This window comes from Pecten maximus, chromosome 3 (genome assembly GCF_902652985.1).
Source record: "Pecten maximus chromosome 3, xPecMax1.1, whole genome shotgun sequence".
NCBI classification, from domain to species: domain Eukaryota; kingdom Metazoa; phylum Mollusca; class Bivalvia; order Pectinida; family Pectinidae; genus Pecten; species Pecten maximus.
The window spans coordinates 5,139,288-5,157,097 of record NC_047017.1 but is presented as its reverse complement, the minus strand read 5'-3'; the positions used below and the strand labels follow the sequence as shown (position 1 = coordinate 5,157,097).

Sequence of the window (17,810 nt, the reverse complement as noted above, 5' to 3'; positions counted from 1 at the left end):
AATAATTCAGTCTTTGTCACACAACGTCCCAGTATGTTAAGTGTAATAATTCAGTCTTTGTCACACAACGTCCCAGTATGTTAAGTGTAATAATTCAGTCTTTGTCACACAACGTCCCAGTATGTTAAGTGTAATAATTCAGTCTTTGTCACACAACGTCCCAGTATGTTAAGTGTAATAATTCAGTCTTTGTCACACAACGTCCCAGTATGTTAAGTGTAATAATTCAGGTCTTTGTCACACAACGTCCCAGTATGTTAAGTGTAATAATTCAGTCTTTGTCACACAACGTCCCAGTATGTTAAGTGTAATAATTCAGTCTTTGTCACACAACGTCCCAGTATGTTAAGTGTAATAATTCAGTCTTTGTCACACAACGTCCCAGTATGTTAAGTGTAATAATTCAGTCTTTGTCACACAACGTCCCAGTATGTTAAGTGTAATAATTCAGTCTTTGTCACACAACGTCCCAGTATGTTAAGTGTAATAATTCAGTCTTTGTCACACAACGTCCCAGTATGTTAAGTGTAATAATTCAGTCTTTGTCACACAACGTCCCAGTATGTTAAGTGTAATAATTCAGTCTTTGTCACACAACGTCCCAGTATGTTAAGTGTAATAATTCAGTCTTTGTCACACAACGTCCCAGTATGTTAAGTGTAATAATTCAGTCTTTGTCACACAACGTCCCAGTATGTTAAGTGTAATAATTCAGTCTTTGTCACACAACGTCCCAGTATGTTAAGTGTAATAATTCAGTCTTTGTCACACAACGTCCCAGTATGTTAAGTGTAATAATTCAGTCTTTGTCACACAACGTCCCAGTATGTTAAGTGTAATAATTCAGTCTTTGTCACACAACGTCCCAGTATGTTAAGTGTAATAATTCAGTCTTTGTCACACAACGTCCCAGTATGTTAAGTGTAATAATTCAGTCTTTGTCACACAACGTCCCAGTATGTTAAGTGTAATAATTCAGTCTTTGTCACACAACGTCCCAGTATGTTAAGTGTAATAATTCAGTCTTTGTCACACAACGTCCCAGTATGTTAAGTGTAATAATTCAGTCTTTGTCACTCAACGTCCTAATATGTTAAGTGTAATAATTCAGTCTTTGTCACATAACGTCCCAGTATGTTAAGTGTACATAATTCAGTCTTTGTCACACAACGTCCCAGTATGTTAAGTGTAATAATTCAGTCTTTGTCACACAACGTCCCAGTATGTTAAGTGTAATAATTCAGTCTTTGTCACACAACGTCCCAGTATGTTAAGTGTAATAATTCAGTCTTTGTCACACAACGTCCCGGTATGTTAAGTGTAATAATTCAGTCTTTGTCACACAACGTCCCAGTATGTTAAGTGTACTAATTCAGTCTTTGTCACACAACGTCCCAGTATGTTAAGTGTAATAATTCAGTCTTTGTCACACAACGTCCCAGCATGTTAAGTGTAATAATTCAGTATTTGTCACACAACGTCCCAGTATGGTAAGTGTACTAATTCAGTCTTTGTCACAAAACGTCCCAGTATGTTAAGTGTAATAATTCAGTCTTTGTCACACAACGTCCCAATATGTTAAGTGTAATAATTCAGTCTTTGTCACACAACGTCCCAGTATGTTAAGTGTAATAATTCAGTCTTTGTCACACAACGTCCCGGTATGTTAAGTGTAATAATTCAGTCTGTGTCACACAACGTCCCAGTATGTTAAGTGTAATAATTCAGTCTCTGTCACACAACGTCCCAGTATGTTAAGTGTAATAATTCAGTCTGTGTCACACAACGTCCCAGTATGTTAAGTGTAATAATTCAGTCTCTGTCACACAACGTCCCAGTATGTTAAGTGTAATAATTCAGTCTTTGTCACACAACGTCCCAGTCTTTTTTCGGTATCATAAAAAAGCTAGGGGTCACAAATTCAGACAGCGTCATAAAAAGTCCCGGTGACACCAAATTAATCGGCGTCATACAACGTAAATAGTTCCAGTAGTCTTCGGCGTCAAAATTTCAGTCTATGTCACAAAACGTCCAAGAATTCTTCGGTGTCAAAATAAAGTCTGCGTCTCAAAACGTCAGTTTTCTTCCGTGTCACAATCCAGTCGGTGTCATACAACGTCCCAATATTCTTTGGTGTCACATAACGTCCCCGTATTCTTTTGTGTCATAATTCAATCTGTTTCACATAACGTTTCAGTATCTCGATGTCACAATTCAGACAGTCAAACAACACCAAAGTATTCTTCAGTGTTACAAATTTAGTCTGTGTAAGACGTCCCAGTATTATTCGATTTCACAATTCAGTCTGTCATATAACGTCCCAACAGTCTTCCGTGTCAAAATTCACTCTGTGTCTCAAAACGTTCCAATATTCTTCGATGTCACAATTCAGCAGGCGTCACAAAATCTTTCAGCATTCATCGGTGTGAAATTCAGTCTTTTTTGTTACAATTCAGTCAGTGCAACATAACATCCAAGTATCCTTTAGTGTCACAAATTCATTTGGTGCCACTTAATGTCCAGGTATTCTTTGGTTTAACCAAACGTTCCAGTTTTCTTGGTGTCACAAAATGTCCAAGTATTCTTAGTTGACACAAATCCATTCCCATCATATAGTGCCTGATGGACAATGTCTCACTCTATCAATTCTAGAACTAGAATAATGCTGTTTTCTTATGGCCTCCTTTGCTATACATGAGAGAGGAGGTTGAGCTTGAGATGTGAGAATTGACGAACTTTAATTGTCACCATTCAAGACAGGATAGTGTAATGTTGCCCGGAAGTGTCCTTTGCTAGGGTGGAATTCTGACTTCATTTGGAAGGTTTATTTTAGACACAACAATGACGTTTTCCAGAAATGCTCCTTTTAAACCAGAACAATGACATTATTTGGAAGTGACCCTTTTCATCAACAACGACGTTGTCCGGATGTGTGTTCTTTAAACAGTTAGGATGGTATTGTCTCCAAGTGTCCCTTTTTACAAGAACAATAGTGCAATATGGATGTGTCCTTTGTATACAAGAACCATGACATTGTCCGATAGTAACTTTTTTTATACAAAACAAAATATCATCAGTCTGTATTACTTGGTTATATAGAAGAAGTTGTACAAGATTTAAACATATCTGACCCCTGTGTCCTTGAATACAAATACAGCCAATTTAACAATTTTGGTGGCCGATCTTCATCCCAGAAAATCCCTGGTCAAATGTCAACACTCTGAGCCTTTAAGGGTTTCAGAAGAAGTTGTTTGAAACTGCAATATATATTTGACCCCTGTGACCTGAATTTAATTCAAGGTAGGTCATTTGAACAAACTTGGTAGCCAATCATCAAGCTAATGTCCCAAAATCCTGACTCTCGGCAGCTTAGTTTAGTAGTTGTTGAAAAGTTTAATAAATTTGACCCCTGTGACCTTGAAAACAGGTAAAATTCAGCCATTTCAATAAATTTTTTAACCCCTCCCTAACACTACTGGCCAAATATCATGACCCTGGGCCTCTTGGTTCTTGAGAAATCTTTTTAAAGATTTTGACAAATATGAACTAAAAGTAGCCCAAAGTCAGCCATTTGAACAAACTTGATAGCCCCTTCATCCAAGCAGGTTGCTGGCCAAATATGACACTGCCTCCAAGATATTGAGAAACGGGTTTAAAGATTTTAACACACTTGACCCCTATAGCCAAGGAAGTAGGTGAAGGCAAACTGGGTAGCCATAAGATTTTAACATATCTAACTCATGTGACCTTGAAAATAGACTAAAGTCACACGAGTTATATATTTGATATTATTGAAGAAAAAAAAACAACTTTGCAGCTTGCTTTGTGCTTTGGGCAAGGTGAGCTAAGAGCACTGATGATGTATATAATGATTCTATTATGTCCTTCAGGGGAAATGGTGGCAGTTAAGGTTTAAAACACAAACTGGGACTAATTTAAGAGTTTAAGTATACTTGTATTTACAGGAGAAACAGTTGTAATTTAGGGGGTAACTTACAGGTATATTGTACAGGTACATTGGCAGTATAGCAAGGTTTGATGTATATTATACAGGTACATTGGCAGTTTAGCAAGGTTTGATGTATATTGTACAGTATAGCAAGGTTTGATGTATATTGTACAGTATAGCATGGTTTGATGTATATTGTACAGGTAAGTTGGCAGTATAGCAAGGTTTGATGTATATTGTACAGGTACGTTGGCAGTATAGCAAGGTTTGGTGTATATTGTACAGGTATGTTGGCAGTATAGCAAGGTTTGATGTATATTGTACAGGTACGTTGGCAGTATAGCAAGGTTTGATGTATATTATACAGGTAAGTTGGCAGTTTAGCAAGGTTTGATGTATATTGTACAGTATAGCAAGGTTTGATGTATATTGTACAGTATAGCAAGGTTTGATGTATATTATACAGGTAAGTTGGCAGTTTAGCAAGGTTTGATGTATATTGTACAGTATAGCAAGGTTTGATGTATATTGTACAGTATAGCAAGGTTTGATGTATATTGTACAGGTACGTTGGAAGTACAGCAAGGTTTGATGTATATTGTACAGTATAGCAAGGTTTGATGTATATTGTACAGGTATGTTGGCAGTATAGCAAGGTTTGATGTATATTCTACAAGTAAATTGGCAGTTTATGGCAATGCTAATCCGCAGGGCAAAAGGTAGCAGTATAAAAGAGCTCGATGTATTCTCCAGGAAAAAAAGTGGCATTATATCAAGGTTTTAACAATTTAAGATTTTTTTTTTAACATCTTTCCTGAATACAGAACTATATACAGACATTTTGTCCTAAATAGAGAAACATTATGTTATGAACAGTTTAAACTGTATCAAACATGTGATGATCTGCAAAATTGTAAATCTTATAATCAGGAACAAACAAAACACTAAAACAAAGAATATTTTATTACAACAGTTTATTTCTCTGGAATTTTACTCAAAATATGTGACAATCTCGTATTAAAATTCCCTAAATTCAAAAGAACTAAGCTCCAAGCTTGGCGACTATCATTCTCCTATCATCTCTCTAACAAACATACTAACATTTATTCCACCCCTCTCCTGAGGCCACGCCCCTCACTCACAGCCACGCCCACTGGCCACACCCATTTCTACAGATTCACTCACTCTCAATCAAGCATACCATACACTATCAAGTTTTGGTGAAATTAACTGTGATTGTCTTTACTGTTGAAAAGTAAAATAACATTGTAATATACAATGGCTTGATAAATTACCTCCATGTCAAAAAAGGTGTAAAATTGCAGGTTTAAAATCAAAATTGTTATACAAATTATCAGAATAAATTGATTTTTGTTTGCAAATATGGAAAGGAAACAAGTTAAAAAGCATTTGGAGCTAAAATCAAACAATTTTAAAATACAAAAAATTATTTGTTCAGTATTATTTCAAGAAGGTAATCTTTCCAATAAACTTGAATTTTGCACCAATAGCACTTGGAAAACAACAGATCATGTAAAAAAAATGTTCCAACAATCGATTTAAAAAAAAAAGATATCAGAAAGCACTTATCAATTTCTGATTACGAGTTAAAAAATTCAGCACTTAATTATTGAATTTGTCAACCTTAATACTGCTGAAACTATTTTAAAAGTATTCGTCAAAATTTCATTTTTGGTTAAATGCTATTTCTATAGGGGGCTGTGTTGAGATCTATATAATAGATATAATAATTTTTTAAGAACTTGAATACGATTGATCGGCTAATACAGTTCATTTGTCTCACCTGACTTAACGAGGTTCCACAAAAAACAGATAACACTTGACATGCAAAACAAATCAATAGAAAACGCTTGATGCCATTCTCAGCATTTCACATTCATAATACACACTGGCACCTGCACTACGTCCTTCTGTTTTGTAGGAAAATGTCAGAAAAGTGTGATTGCTTACAACAGGTTGATTATTATTAAGAGAGAATAACACGAATAAATTCTTTCTTGCAATCATTTCGGAAGAAATTTTATTTTTATCAAATACAGATATGAACCGCTACAAAATAAAAATAAACCGATCTCATTATTGTCAATATTGTTCAAGATCCACCAAAATTATGACAACTACACTTAAAAGTCATTTGTACATACGATATTATGCTTCAATAGGTCAATCCCAGCCAGTAGTCCTTACTAAAAAAAGCAGGGTAAAATGCCAAGTTTGTATCATGAACAAAAATCATTATCTCTAGCAACAAAGAAAATAAACCAAAAAAATAAACCAGAATTAAATATATTTCACGAAACAAAATATCAAAAATCACACCGATATTTTTATTGCTTTAGATATATAGCAATTCAGCTTGGCTTTCAACCACATCAGACGTTACAAATCAAACAAATCAAGGTCTTCATCATACAATAAAATCCTGCCGTCATTCGTCCTCCGTTTCTCGCTTGCTCACACGCTCTCTCGACACCAAGCACAAATGCACCTCTCATTCTAATATACACAATATAATGCACCAAATTCTCCTGTTCCAACATGCACCATTATTACTACCATTCTTTCACAAATGGCATTTTACAACAAAAAAAATGTCTGAGGTAACTTTAAAGCTCAAATCTGATTGGCCAGTTTTGGTCATGTACGTATCTATATATAGTTTTTTCAGCAGCAAATCACAAACCGTCATCTACTGACCTTAAGACACTCGTGAGAATGAATTCTCATGATCAGTGACCTTGAAAAGTACCCATGACCTTGGGAAACCATCCCACTGACGTTGCAGGTCGGCATTTGACCTTGTGATTTTGCTGATAAATAAATGAGTGTCGGAGAAGGCAAACAGGAAAAAGTTGCCAGCCCTGGAAAAGTTTATCCCGCTGTTGTCGAATGGCGCCGCCAATTGGTGCCGTCGACGTTTGCGTATATATATGAGCTTTCTGACGACCTCCCCAGTCTTGCTTCTCCTCTACAGATCATATTTAATACTGACAATGACATTGATTTAATATTATGTTACTTCTCATAACAAATATTGTGACATTACTATCTCAATACTTATAAAAAAACATATATATTTATAATGATAATAAAATGAGGAGGCGCAAAACTGGGGAAATAGGATCGCAGAACATACATAAATCAATTGTAGATCTAGAAAAAAAAAAAAAAATTGAAATATATTTTTTTTAAATTTATAAGTGGAATGCTTGCAAAAAAACACATCTATGTCTGTGATCATAACTATCGGTACGATCCTGGCAGTACGAGGTATTTCAAAAGTGTGACCACTCAATCCGACTTGCTAAAACTACACGACACTTGTGAGAGTCTCATAAATACTAATACTTGAACAAGTCTCGTGTGGCTATCGTCCTGAACAGGATAATACTATCATCATGTTTGTGTTTTTTTTCCCCAATCCCCATACATTTAACATCTATAAAGACTAGTATATCAGAAGTTCGACCTGAGGCAAGTTGGCCCTTTTCACTCCCTCCATGTCTTGACGACCAGCCTGTTGGCTGGCCAGACCAATCGCAACTGTCTGTCCATCCTCCTCTGTCACAAGGACGCGACACTGACTAGCTATAGGCTGATTTGACCAAGTTAAGACCGTCATTTGGCTTGTAGTTTATTTTCCTTATCCTCACAACAACACTGGACAGAACACCGTCTCACATTGCCCGGAATTATATCCCCGATAACGGACCTGGTCCGATTCTGTCTGTTCGTCCCGTTCCGATAACCACAGCCAATAAGCGTATCACTGATAGAGTAGTTCACAACTACTAAAAATAACACTGGCCTTTTCGTCCAAGTCAAACCTCAGGGCCACGCTCCAACGCACACAAGTTTGTCCTTGTTGTCTTGACAACCACAATACAACGGTGTATGGCGACAGAAATGCCAGCCTGGCACGACGCACAATTTTAACCACACCATGGCATCGTCTACCCTGCGTGTATATCCTGTATATGTCCGCCCATGCTTTCCATGCTGCTATGAAGAGGTGGGCTCTGGGCCGAGCCCATAGACATACCATGGGGGCTCATTCCGGGAGCTCCGTGGCCCATCATCATATGATGCGGATGTCCAGGAATTAGCATGGCCTGTGAATGAACAGGGGGACGCAACTGTGACATTTGTGAGTAGGAACTACTTCCGGTAACAGGGGGCGCTCCGTACATGTCTCCTCCGTGCATACCCTGAACACCCAACATGTCATAGCGCTGCGAACCGTCCATGTGAGGGTAGCCTGCTTTCATAGGGTCGTACATGTCACTGCCTGGTCGGCCTTGGAGCACTGAATAAAATAAAATAAAAAGACATTACTAACAGAAAACAATGGCATCAATATTGCAAACAATGGTACAGAAAAAAAATCAACATAAACGATAATGTTTGTTATACCATAGGATGAAAGCTAGACCATCTCAAAATTACATCCCAGCATTTAAGCTGCTGTTTTTACAGCTAGGTGGATGAAGGAATGCTAAATTTTTCTATAAATATTAACAAACTGGAAAATATTTTTAAAGTAAATGTTGACAAATATGTAAGTTTAGCATCTAGCTACAACATGAACAGATCCCCCCATACACAAACATTACTTGTACTTTCTGAAATGCACATTGAAATGAACACCTCTTGGGGATTCAAATGAGTATATTTACAAATGGCACATTTATGCATGTATGAAAGCTGGTATCAATATTTATCCTTTATGCTGTTTAAAATTCCTATAGAATTTTGGGGGTTACATCCAACATGTAAACTTACAAATATAATTCTATATATAAATTTCAATCGCTTGCTTTAGTTGTAGTTAAAGATATGGTATTCATGAGCAAAAACCAGAAAATAAATGTATCAAATGCTCCGATTGTTTTATACAACATATGTAATTAAACTGCACAGCAAGCTAAGCTGGTGCATGTTTTCTACAATTTTTATGCTAAAGAAGAATACTTACTATGAGGCCCCATGTGGGCCATGGGCTGATTGTCGGGCCAGCCCATACCTCCATCCGGACTGTAACCATGACTACCTGGCGCTGCAAGCAAACAAAACAACATTATTGTCCTGAGCGTTTCCCAATGCAATTAAATACTTAAAGGCACATGTGTATCCCAGAATGCATTTTCTAGGTCCCGCAGGCGATATTTCCATTTCATTCGCCCATCTACCTACTTATACAGGTATCTGACTCTGCGAGTCGTGGGTAATTTGGAATGCATTTGAAAGTTAAAAACTTTAAAACGGCATCGGCGTATAAATGTTGTGCCAAGACGGGACTGTGTGAGTATTTAGAGTTTTTACACGTTTACGGTCTCCTGTCAGGGAGAGGGGGTCTAAATATATCCCACGTAACAACGTACACTCATCAATGTTCCAATTCATGGCAGTATTTCCCAGATATATCTTTTTATGATTGCTAAACGAGGACCGTGGAGGGTCCAATCACAAAGCCAAGTTTTTAACCATTTCCTGAACAGAAATGAGAATATTTTTGTAAGCATTGCCCTCTGTGAGTCCCCGGCTCATAATGGGCATTCAATAAAATGCTAGTTTTTGCCCCTTAGGAGTCTGGTGTAACTGTCAGAAGATAATGAGTGTAAAAGAAATGCAATTTGTAAAAGAGCTCTACCACCTAAGATACAGTCCCCATCTATTAGCTGCCTCTGGACCACTTGCCGAGAGTTAATTACGAGCGCCCGTGTAGATAAATACTAAATTGATGTTGATATATGCCAATTCAATGTTAAATAGGCTTTTTAAAACATATCATATGTACGAGGATATTCAGGTCAATCAAAAACTGCGCTACAAAGTAAAGTACAGCCTTGCATTCCCAGAATCCCACTTTGTGGTGAGTGACTAGGGCGGTGATATCATCGCATACATAGGTTAATGTAAACTTGATTACCCAGAAATTTAATATTCACTCAGCTAAAATCTGAACACCAAAAGACTCCCCTCGGCAGTAGTTACAAAAGATTTCCCCAACGTTTCCTGACGGAACGAGTTCTTAGGACATAACTCTGACTTATCATCGGTGTCTATATATATATAACAGCCGTTCATTTTACCTAAAATACTTCCAGGCGCAAGTTATTAAAATAGTGCAAAGTTCCATCTACGAAACACAAATGTTTTACTTTCAAAACCATCACTGAATTCCCTAGATATGTTTTTGATGGCACTTCCAATATGGAAGTCAGTCTTCATGAAAGTGCAAAACTGTACACAAGACTCCATGTTAAAATGTCATAGTTGAATTTTTTTCATTTCGAGAGAACTTTTCCCCCCCTGGTTTTACTCGGCATTACACATAGCGGTAGTTTGTAGTTATGACGGAAGGAGTGTTTAAGGTACTAGCTCACTACATCAATTACATAGTCTGCTGGCAAATTGCTCCTAACGACTCTTATATATTGATGAATTTGGCAAGGAAAACTGTAAATGAGGTTAATTTCATTAGCCATAAACCCTTCCCATCATCCTCTCCTACTCTTGATGCCAATTGCGAAGAGAATTTGTCATCAATGTAACAGACACACAACGGCGAAGACTACAGAACGCGGCAAAGACTACAGAACTTCCAAGTGTTCTAAGAGTGTATAATAAACATTCACAAACACCGGATTTATGTGAACGGGCAATGTCAAAGCTTGTACGCCAAACACACCACTCTAGATAATGTCACATGACACTCACCATCGCAATACAGGTGAGACTTAGTGTCAAACCTCGTTACTACAGGTGACGGCAATATATCCTGTCTACAAATGCATGCAACGATTTTGCTATATAACAATACCGTGACATATTACAATTAAAGGATTTCATTAGGTCCAAAAATATACATTTAAGAATAACTATTCTTCTTGGTGTTGGTGGTCATGCTGTGAATGTCATTTTGTGAGATTTTAATTTTAGTGGGTCCTGTAATTATTTATTTTTTTTACCTTCAAAATTTTCAATTTTTCAGCAAATTCTTTACAATAGTGTTTGGAAGTGATAAAACTGAACTTCAAATAATGGCATGTTGTTACCAAATACATGCCACATTTTCCTGGGGATGGGATATAGGCAGATTAGTGATCATTTTTATTGAAATCATGGACAACCTACCTGCTCGATTTGATTGGTCAATCATGGGTTGAACAATTCTTCGCCTTGCATTAATAAACCTGCAAGAAAATAAACAAAAGTTGTAAAATTCATCAGCAAAATAACAACATCTGTTGATATTGTTAAGCTTGTAACACAATTAAAGAGGATCAAAACTTCCTGTTTCTAGTAATTACTTAATTATTGCAAAACATTTTTTAATGACATTTTGACTTGTGGAAGTGTGCGTCTTTCCGGTGTGTGTATTCGGTGTGTGTATTGTTAAGTTTTTGTTGATAGGACGATGCTGTGCGTTGATTAAGCAGTATGAATGGGGGAAGGGGAATTAGTTTCTTTTTTTTTAAGTTTTGACAGTGTTGTAGTTGGTGTGGATGTTTAACTAGAGAACTCTGGGAAGGACATTTTGTGTGGACAAACTGTCAGATTTGAGATCTTGAATGATTAATTGCTGCAGATCTGGTTCAGTGCCAACACTCCAGTTTCTTGGAGACTTCATAATTTGCCAAGGTTTCCACCACTGCTCATTAGTAGCGAAATTTCCAACCTCCCCATCTCTCCATCCAACTCGTGTAAATTGCAACCCTATCTGACTAAGAGTTCGAAAGCGAAGATCAGGCCTACCCGAGCCCCCATACCAGCTTCAAATTAAAGATGTAGTTTAAAAAAATGATAAATGATGCTAGACAACTTTACTCGATCTGGAGTATTCTGTGTTAGCGGATTCTACCCCAAATTACATCCTTTCTCTCATTAGCGGCCATTTCGAGATTGGGTTACAAGTTGATGACGCTTTCTGCTTCCGTACTTCATTTAATAAGAAACCAAGCTGGCAGCGCTCAGCAGCTGAACAAGGATGCCTTATTGAATGAGAGCATAAGAAAAACAGTGTAATGCGGCCAATCAAAGTTCTGTATACTGTCGGACCGAGACCCAAAGCTCATGTTCAACCCCTACCCCACAACCAGTTTGACAGAAAATTCATCTCTGCTGTCTACGAATAACTCACTTAATCACCATTACTATACCACTGACCAGTATAGAAGGAAGGAAGGAAGGAAGGAAGGGAGATGAAAAGGGAGGAGAAAGGTGAGGGGGTGGGGAACAGGGATGTGGTGAAAGGGGTGGGGGTGCGGGAGAAGGTTGTAGGGTGTTACATAAATGAAAGAAAAAAGAAGGATCAGGAGCAGAAAAGGGTTTAAAAGGAAAAGAAATATGGGGGGGGGGGGGGGGGGGGGGGGAAGGGAGGGCAGGTGGAGTATTAAAACTGAGGAGTAATAGAGAGAGAGGAAGAATGGAGGGAGAAAAACATATTAGAGAAAAATTGTGAAAAAAGCTGGAATGAGGAAATAGATACAGAAGGGGGAAGAAGATGGGAGAGAATAAAGTCTTCTTTGTCCTATTCTTGTCTTCTCTTCCATCCCTCCCACACATGATGGTAGTTAGCATCACTCGCTAGTATTGCTCCATATTGCAAACTAGCATGCTCAATCACGCTTCAAGTCTCTCCGTGAATTACTTTGAAAAGATAATACATATGTTCTTATAAACATGATGTTGTATTTCTCTAAATACTTGTATCAAAGATCAAAGCCAATGCAGTGAAGTGTCTTAAATTACTCAAATTGCGGGAAAGCAATGTTGCCTGCTTTGAAGGCTGGGGAGTTTGGGCTTAATTTAATTACATCAGAGATGCCTGCCATGATGTAGGTTGATGTGTGACTACCCAGCAGGAACATACTTAGAGAAGCCCTCTCGAACCCCCCATCAAAGCCCTACGGAGATTTATGGTCACCCCTCTTCAAATCATGCAGATTTTATATAAATCTGAGAAATTAATCACGATAATTTCTTACTTGCCGAGGCTATATGAAGGACAATGCAATTGAAACTGAAAGTAAAACATGAATAAATCGTAATATGTCCCACCTGGGGGGGATCTTAGTCGGAGGTAGATGGATCTCACGAACACTTATCACGCAGTTATCTATCATATTGCCTATCACACATACTACAGTAATAATAAGATACCTACATCTAAAATCAATTTGAAAAATGACGGGCTAATTATCCGACGAGGATATTAAGAAGATATCAAAACTGCATAATGGATATTGCCTGCCATTTGGGGTACCTAACAAGTGTCAAAATTCTCCGTATGTCTGTTAATGGTTTCTGTCAAGATGGCGGCCTCTTCTGAGCCGGTTTTCCCATCTATACTTAGTAATGACAGAACTATCGCACTTCAAAAATGACTTCATCAAAAACTGTCCCGACAAATCGCTGGTCTGCCCAGTGACAGCCGTAGATGTGGAACTCTTCTGTTAATGGAGGCTTAATTAATGCTGCGTTACTGGTGAAGCCTTAAGACGGTGGCTGGTGACGGATTTCCACCAGATGAGGGGAGAGATTCCTTCTCCAGGGATGCGTCCATGTCACTGTAATGTGCGATAATTCTTCGGTTTTGTTTTAATGTCTCAAACAGACAGGCATTATCCCTAAATGTATGAATTATTTAAGATTTCTCGAGTAGGAAATGTGTTGGTGGACCGTCCTTGTGCGTCTGGTCTAATCGTTGATGTATCAACTATAATACGTTGGCTGGTAAATCCTTATAATGTTGGGTCAGAATACGACCGAGGAATGCTCTACATTAATGCCGAGATCCAAAATGGAGGAAATTGCAAAGCCTTGCTATATTATCCTTCATTAATTACTCTACAAATCATCACACATTTATTTTGTCCATTTTTGATTACAAATTTTTTAGAGGAAAACAATCGAATATCCATGGGCGTGTGAACCCGAACATGAGGGCCATTTCCTGTGACCTTTCCTGTCAGAGAGCACTAACGGCCAGTAATGCCTACTTTATTAATGGTCAATACAAACTGACCAGATCAGATGACCACTCCAGCCATGTATTTTTATAGAGTCTAATGCCTCGCAGTCCAACACTTCCGCCATCATAAACAAGAATTAACATTCACTAATCATCCATAATTTTGACACGCATTAAATTTCCTCCATGATTTTTCATCTTTGTGTTTTTCTCTTCATCTTGAACTTGATAAAACATTTTAAATATCTATAATCATTCTTTGTTAAAATATAAAGGAGTATAAACATTTTTTATCCATGATGTAGCATTCAGTTTGTCGGAAATGTGAACACGTTGACTACCATATATAAAATCACCAGGTTGACACTTAAAATTCCATTTCTTCTCTGATCAAAGGTAGGTAATACGTCAAATTAAAAACATAAAATTCAAATTGCGCTAAGTGTATGTGATGTAAATAGGAATATGTGTAAGTGAGCTGTGTGTCTGGGATGATAAACAGCTGCCGTGGAAACCTATATCGCTACAGCTTCCTTTCTTTTTACACAAGGGCAGCTAAATGCCCAATTTATAGAGATCTTGGCACCGCATATGTACAGAAGGTTTAAAAGTATTATAATGATGTCTGATACATTTTCTCCACTTCGCTCCAGTTTCCTTATAAACAGACTCAATTCATTAGACTTTCTAGCATGACTTCACTATTTAAAATCTCCAGTTTACCACAAAGAGCAGATGTCGGTTTTTTAATCCTTTAACATGTCTGCAGTGTGAACGACAAACTTAAATAATCATCTCCCGTCCCCCCTCCTCTCCCCAAATACCATTTTGCCTCCATTTTCCCCACGCAAACTTCATTGGTAGGTAGATTAGGTGAAATCCCTATTTGATAAAGACAATGTCCAAATATGTCTTTTTTCCTTAACTTTTCAGATATTCACAGAGCTGACTGCCATTAGCTTAAGCCAGATAAAGCAATCATGATATAAAACGTGGAGTTTCAGCTGACAAAATTTTGTCAAAAATTTTGATGGATGGATAGAGCTGTATTGACCAAGCTGAAATAAAGATTTTTTCTCCTTGACTGTAGAAAAATGTGATAAAATTGAGTTAAGTTTTATCGCAGAGTTGAATAGGAAACTTCTGTATTCAGTCACTCAGTGAAGTTCAAATAAAAATTAATAATTTTTTTTTTTTACTATTTGTTGTAAATTTAGGAAAACTTTTCCAAAAATAGAACAGAATCTCTGATACTCATTTAACATGAGAGCATTTACCATGGAAAAAAAGAGAAAGAATTTGTAATTTAAACTAAATTTTTTTATCCACCCTGCCTGGTAAAACTTTGTACCACTACAGTAGGTATTGTGTGATGTTATTTCGTTGTTTTTGTCGGGTATACTAATCGTGGTAAATAATCGGGCCAGTGTGTGAGAGCCGGGTATATATGTAATGTGACCCAAACGTCAGTTCTACAATCGAGGGTAAGTATGATGGCCGGGTGTTGGGTGACACCAGACAACGAATTTACTATGGGTGGCAGCCATTTGCTTCCGCTACGTTAACTACGGTGCCCTAGAGGTCGTTTCCCTTGACCTTTGTTGTTGTCTTTCCTTCAAATTCACACAAAAAGCAGTGCCGACTACTGCAGATAAGACAGGCTAATCTTCCAGCCGATTGGGTAAGTCATGACCAGAGCTTCTAGCGAAACATCTGACCTGTACCCCGATGAATCCACACTTATGTTGACTAAGTGTAATGAGTAAGTTAGAGACAATTTGTCACCCTGTCAACGCGAGTACCTAGTCAAGCATGGAAGCCAATTTCTAACCAACAACTACTATAGAATAACGACAAATGTGTCACGGTTAAAGATCTATTGCCCAACTTAATCAACATTTCAAAAACGGCTTTCCGTCAGCCGATATGATCGGGCCAAATTACGTAAATTACAACATAATATCACACCTTTTTTTGGGTAAGTTATTGATATTGTTCTGTAGATGATGGGGAGAGGGCGTCCTGTCGACAGTGGCAGGGTGTCTTGTCGACGCTGGAACGATGGTGTATGACAGTTATTGGTGTGATTTGCGATGCTTGCCTAACAATCACCTGCATCCTCCGATCTGTACATTACAGTACATGTGTATGGTGCTACAGCACTGTCTAACTCCGGCTGATCAGTGTAATTCACAGCCTTGTTGTGGGTTTTCTTCCTTAACAGCCCCCCACTGTAGATATACATCATAATACACACAGTATACTTATACATTAGCTTCAGATTAGCAGAAAGATCATCTTTACCCGCAGACATCCTCCAATATCCTCCACTCTGTATCCCCCCTCCTCCGGTCTTATGCATATCCCCCACCACCTCCATATCCCCCCCCCCTCCCCCTCCACAAAAATCTACAGAAATCATTTTTCAGAAATTCCTGTCCTCCTTATGGAGTTATTAGTGGGTCAGATGGCCATTAAAAACCCTTATCCATAATTCACCAAATGACACCTGTATACATGTTCATGCTTTGGCAATTTAAGCTTCCTTAAGGCTCATATGAGGCTCAACAGAAGGGCAATATTTTACTTGGGCTCTCTGTTATCCAGATCTTAAATTGAGCTTATAGTATAATAGTAGACAATGCTAATATAGTAAAGAGCTCACAGAATATATTGGTTCATAATCCAGACAGTATAGAGCTTGGTGCTCATAGTCAAGGGCTCACAGTAGGTATATAATACTACACACAAAAGTATAACAGTAGACATGCTAATATAGTAAAGAGCTCACAGAACATATTGGTTCATAATCCAGACAGTATTGGTTCTCCTAATCAAGGGCTTACAGTAGGTATATAATACTATACACAAAAGGCTCACTGTAAGTACGTAAGGGCTCACAGTAGGTATATAATACTACACACAAAAGGCTCGCTGTAAGTATGTAAGGGCTCACAGTAGATATATAATACTATACACAAAGGGCTTGTAGGTATATAATACTACACAAAGGGCTCACAGTAGGTATATAATACTACACACAAAGGGCTCACAGTGGGTATATAATACTACACACAAAGGGCTCACAGTAGGTATATAATACTATACACACAAAGGGCTCGCTGTAGGTATATAATACTACACACAAAGCGCTCACAGTAGGTATATAATACTACACACAAAGGGCTCGCTGTAGATATGAAGGTCCACAGTACAATAGTACTAGGGCTCACAATAGGTATATACCATACACACAGGGCTCCCTGTAGGAGATTGTAATGGAGTATTGCTTCACTCTCGCCCTGGTGCCGACACTCACAGCTTTTCTGTGTAGGCTAGTGTTGTGTACTGTTTCCCTGTATAAACCTATCATCTGTAATTACATCACATTAGCAATGAAGAAAGTCTCCCTAGACAGATTGTACCAGTCTCCTCTACATCTATATTCACCAGGCTAAACAAACCAATCTCCATTACACACCAGACCTCTCGGCCCAGGCATGGCCCACCCTGGCCAGAACATAGCCCAGTTTGGCCCCACCAGGAGTTACAGCCTTACCCGGCCCCACTGTCGTGTAGGGCTAACCTTTGTGGCCTGGCAGTGCTATAGATATGACAGGTGACCAGATGTAATTACTGACCAATAAGAAGTAGTCAAGGCAATGACCTTCGTTAATGTATGTAATTGGAGCACCAAGTAATTAATTATATATAAGAAGTAATTATCGAGGTATGAACTCAAGAACTCACAAAACCTCATGATAACTGCTTCAACAATTGATTAAAGATGATGCCCTGTTCTATAAAACAGAGCATTACAAAATGTTTTATGAATATTTACAAATTAAGAGACCAAAAAACAGT

The 17,810-nt window shown here is 38.0% G+C and overlaps 1 protein-coding gene across 3 annotated transcripts in view; it reads right to left on the bottom strand.

Moving 5' to 3' along the window:
* Positions 1-4,904: 4,904 nt before the first annotated feature.
* Positions 4,905-17,810, bottom strand: part of LOC117323006 (homeobox protein Meis1-like) — a 91,682-nt gene continuing 78,776 nt past the window's right edge. For all 3 annotated transcript variants that reach the window (XM_033877989.1, XM_033877986.1, XM_033877987.1), the window contains 3 exons: positions 11,108-11,166; positions 8,946-9,026; positions 4,905-8,276 (listed from right to left, as the gene is read on the bottom strand). In XM_033877989.1, coding sequence (XP_033733880.1) covers positions 7,924-8,276; positions 8,946-9,026; positions 11,108-11,166 — 493 coding nt within the window. In that variant the 3' untranslated portion in view covers positions 4,905-7,923. The remainder of the gene's footprint in view (positions 8,277-8,945; positions 9,027-11,107; positions 11,167-17,810) is intronic.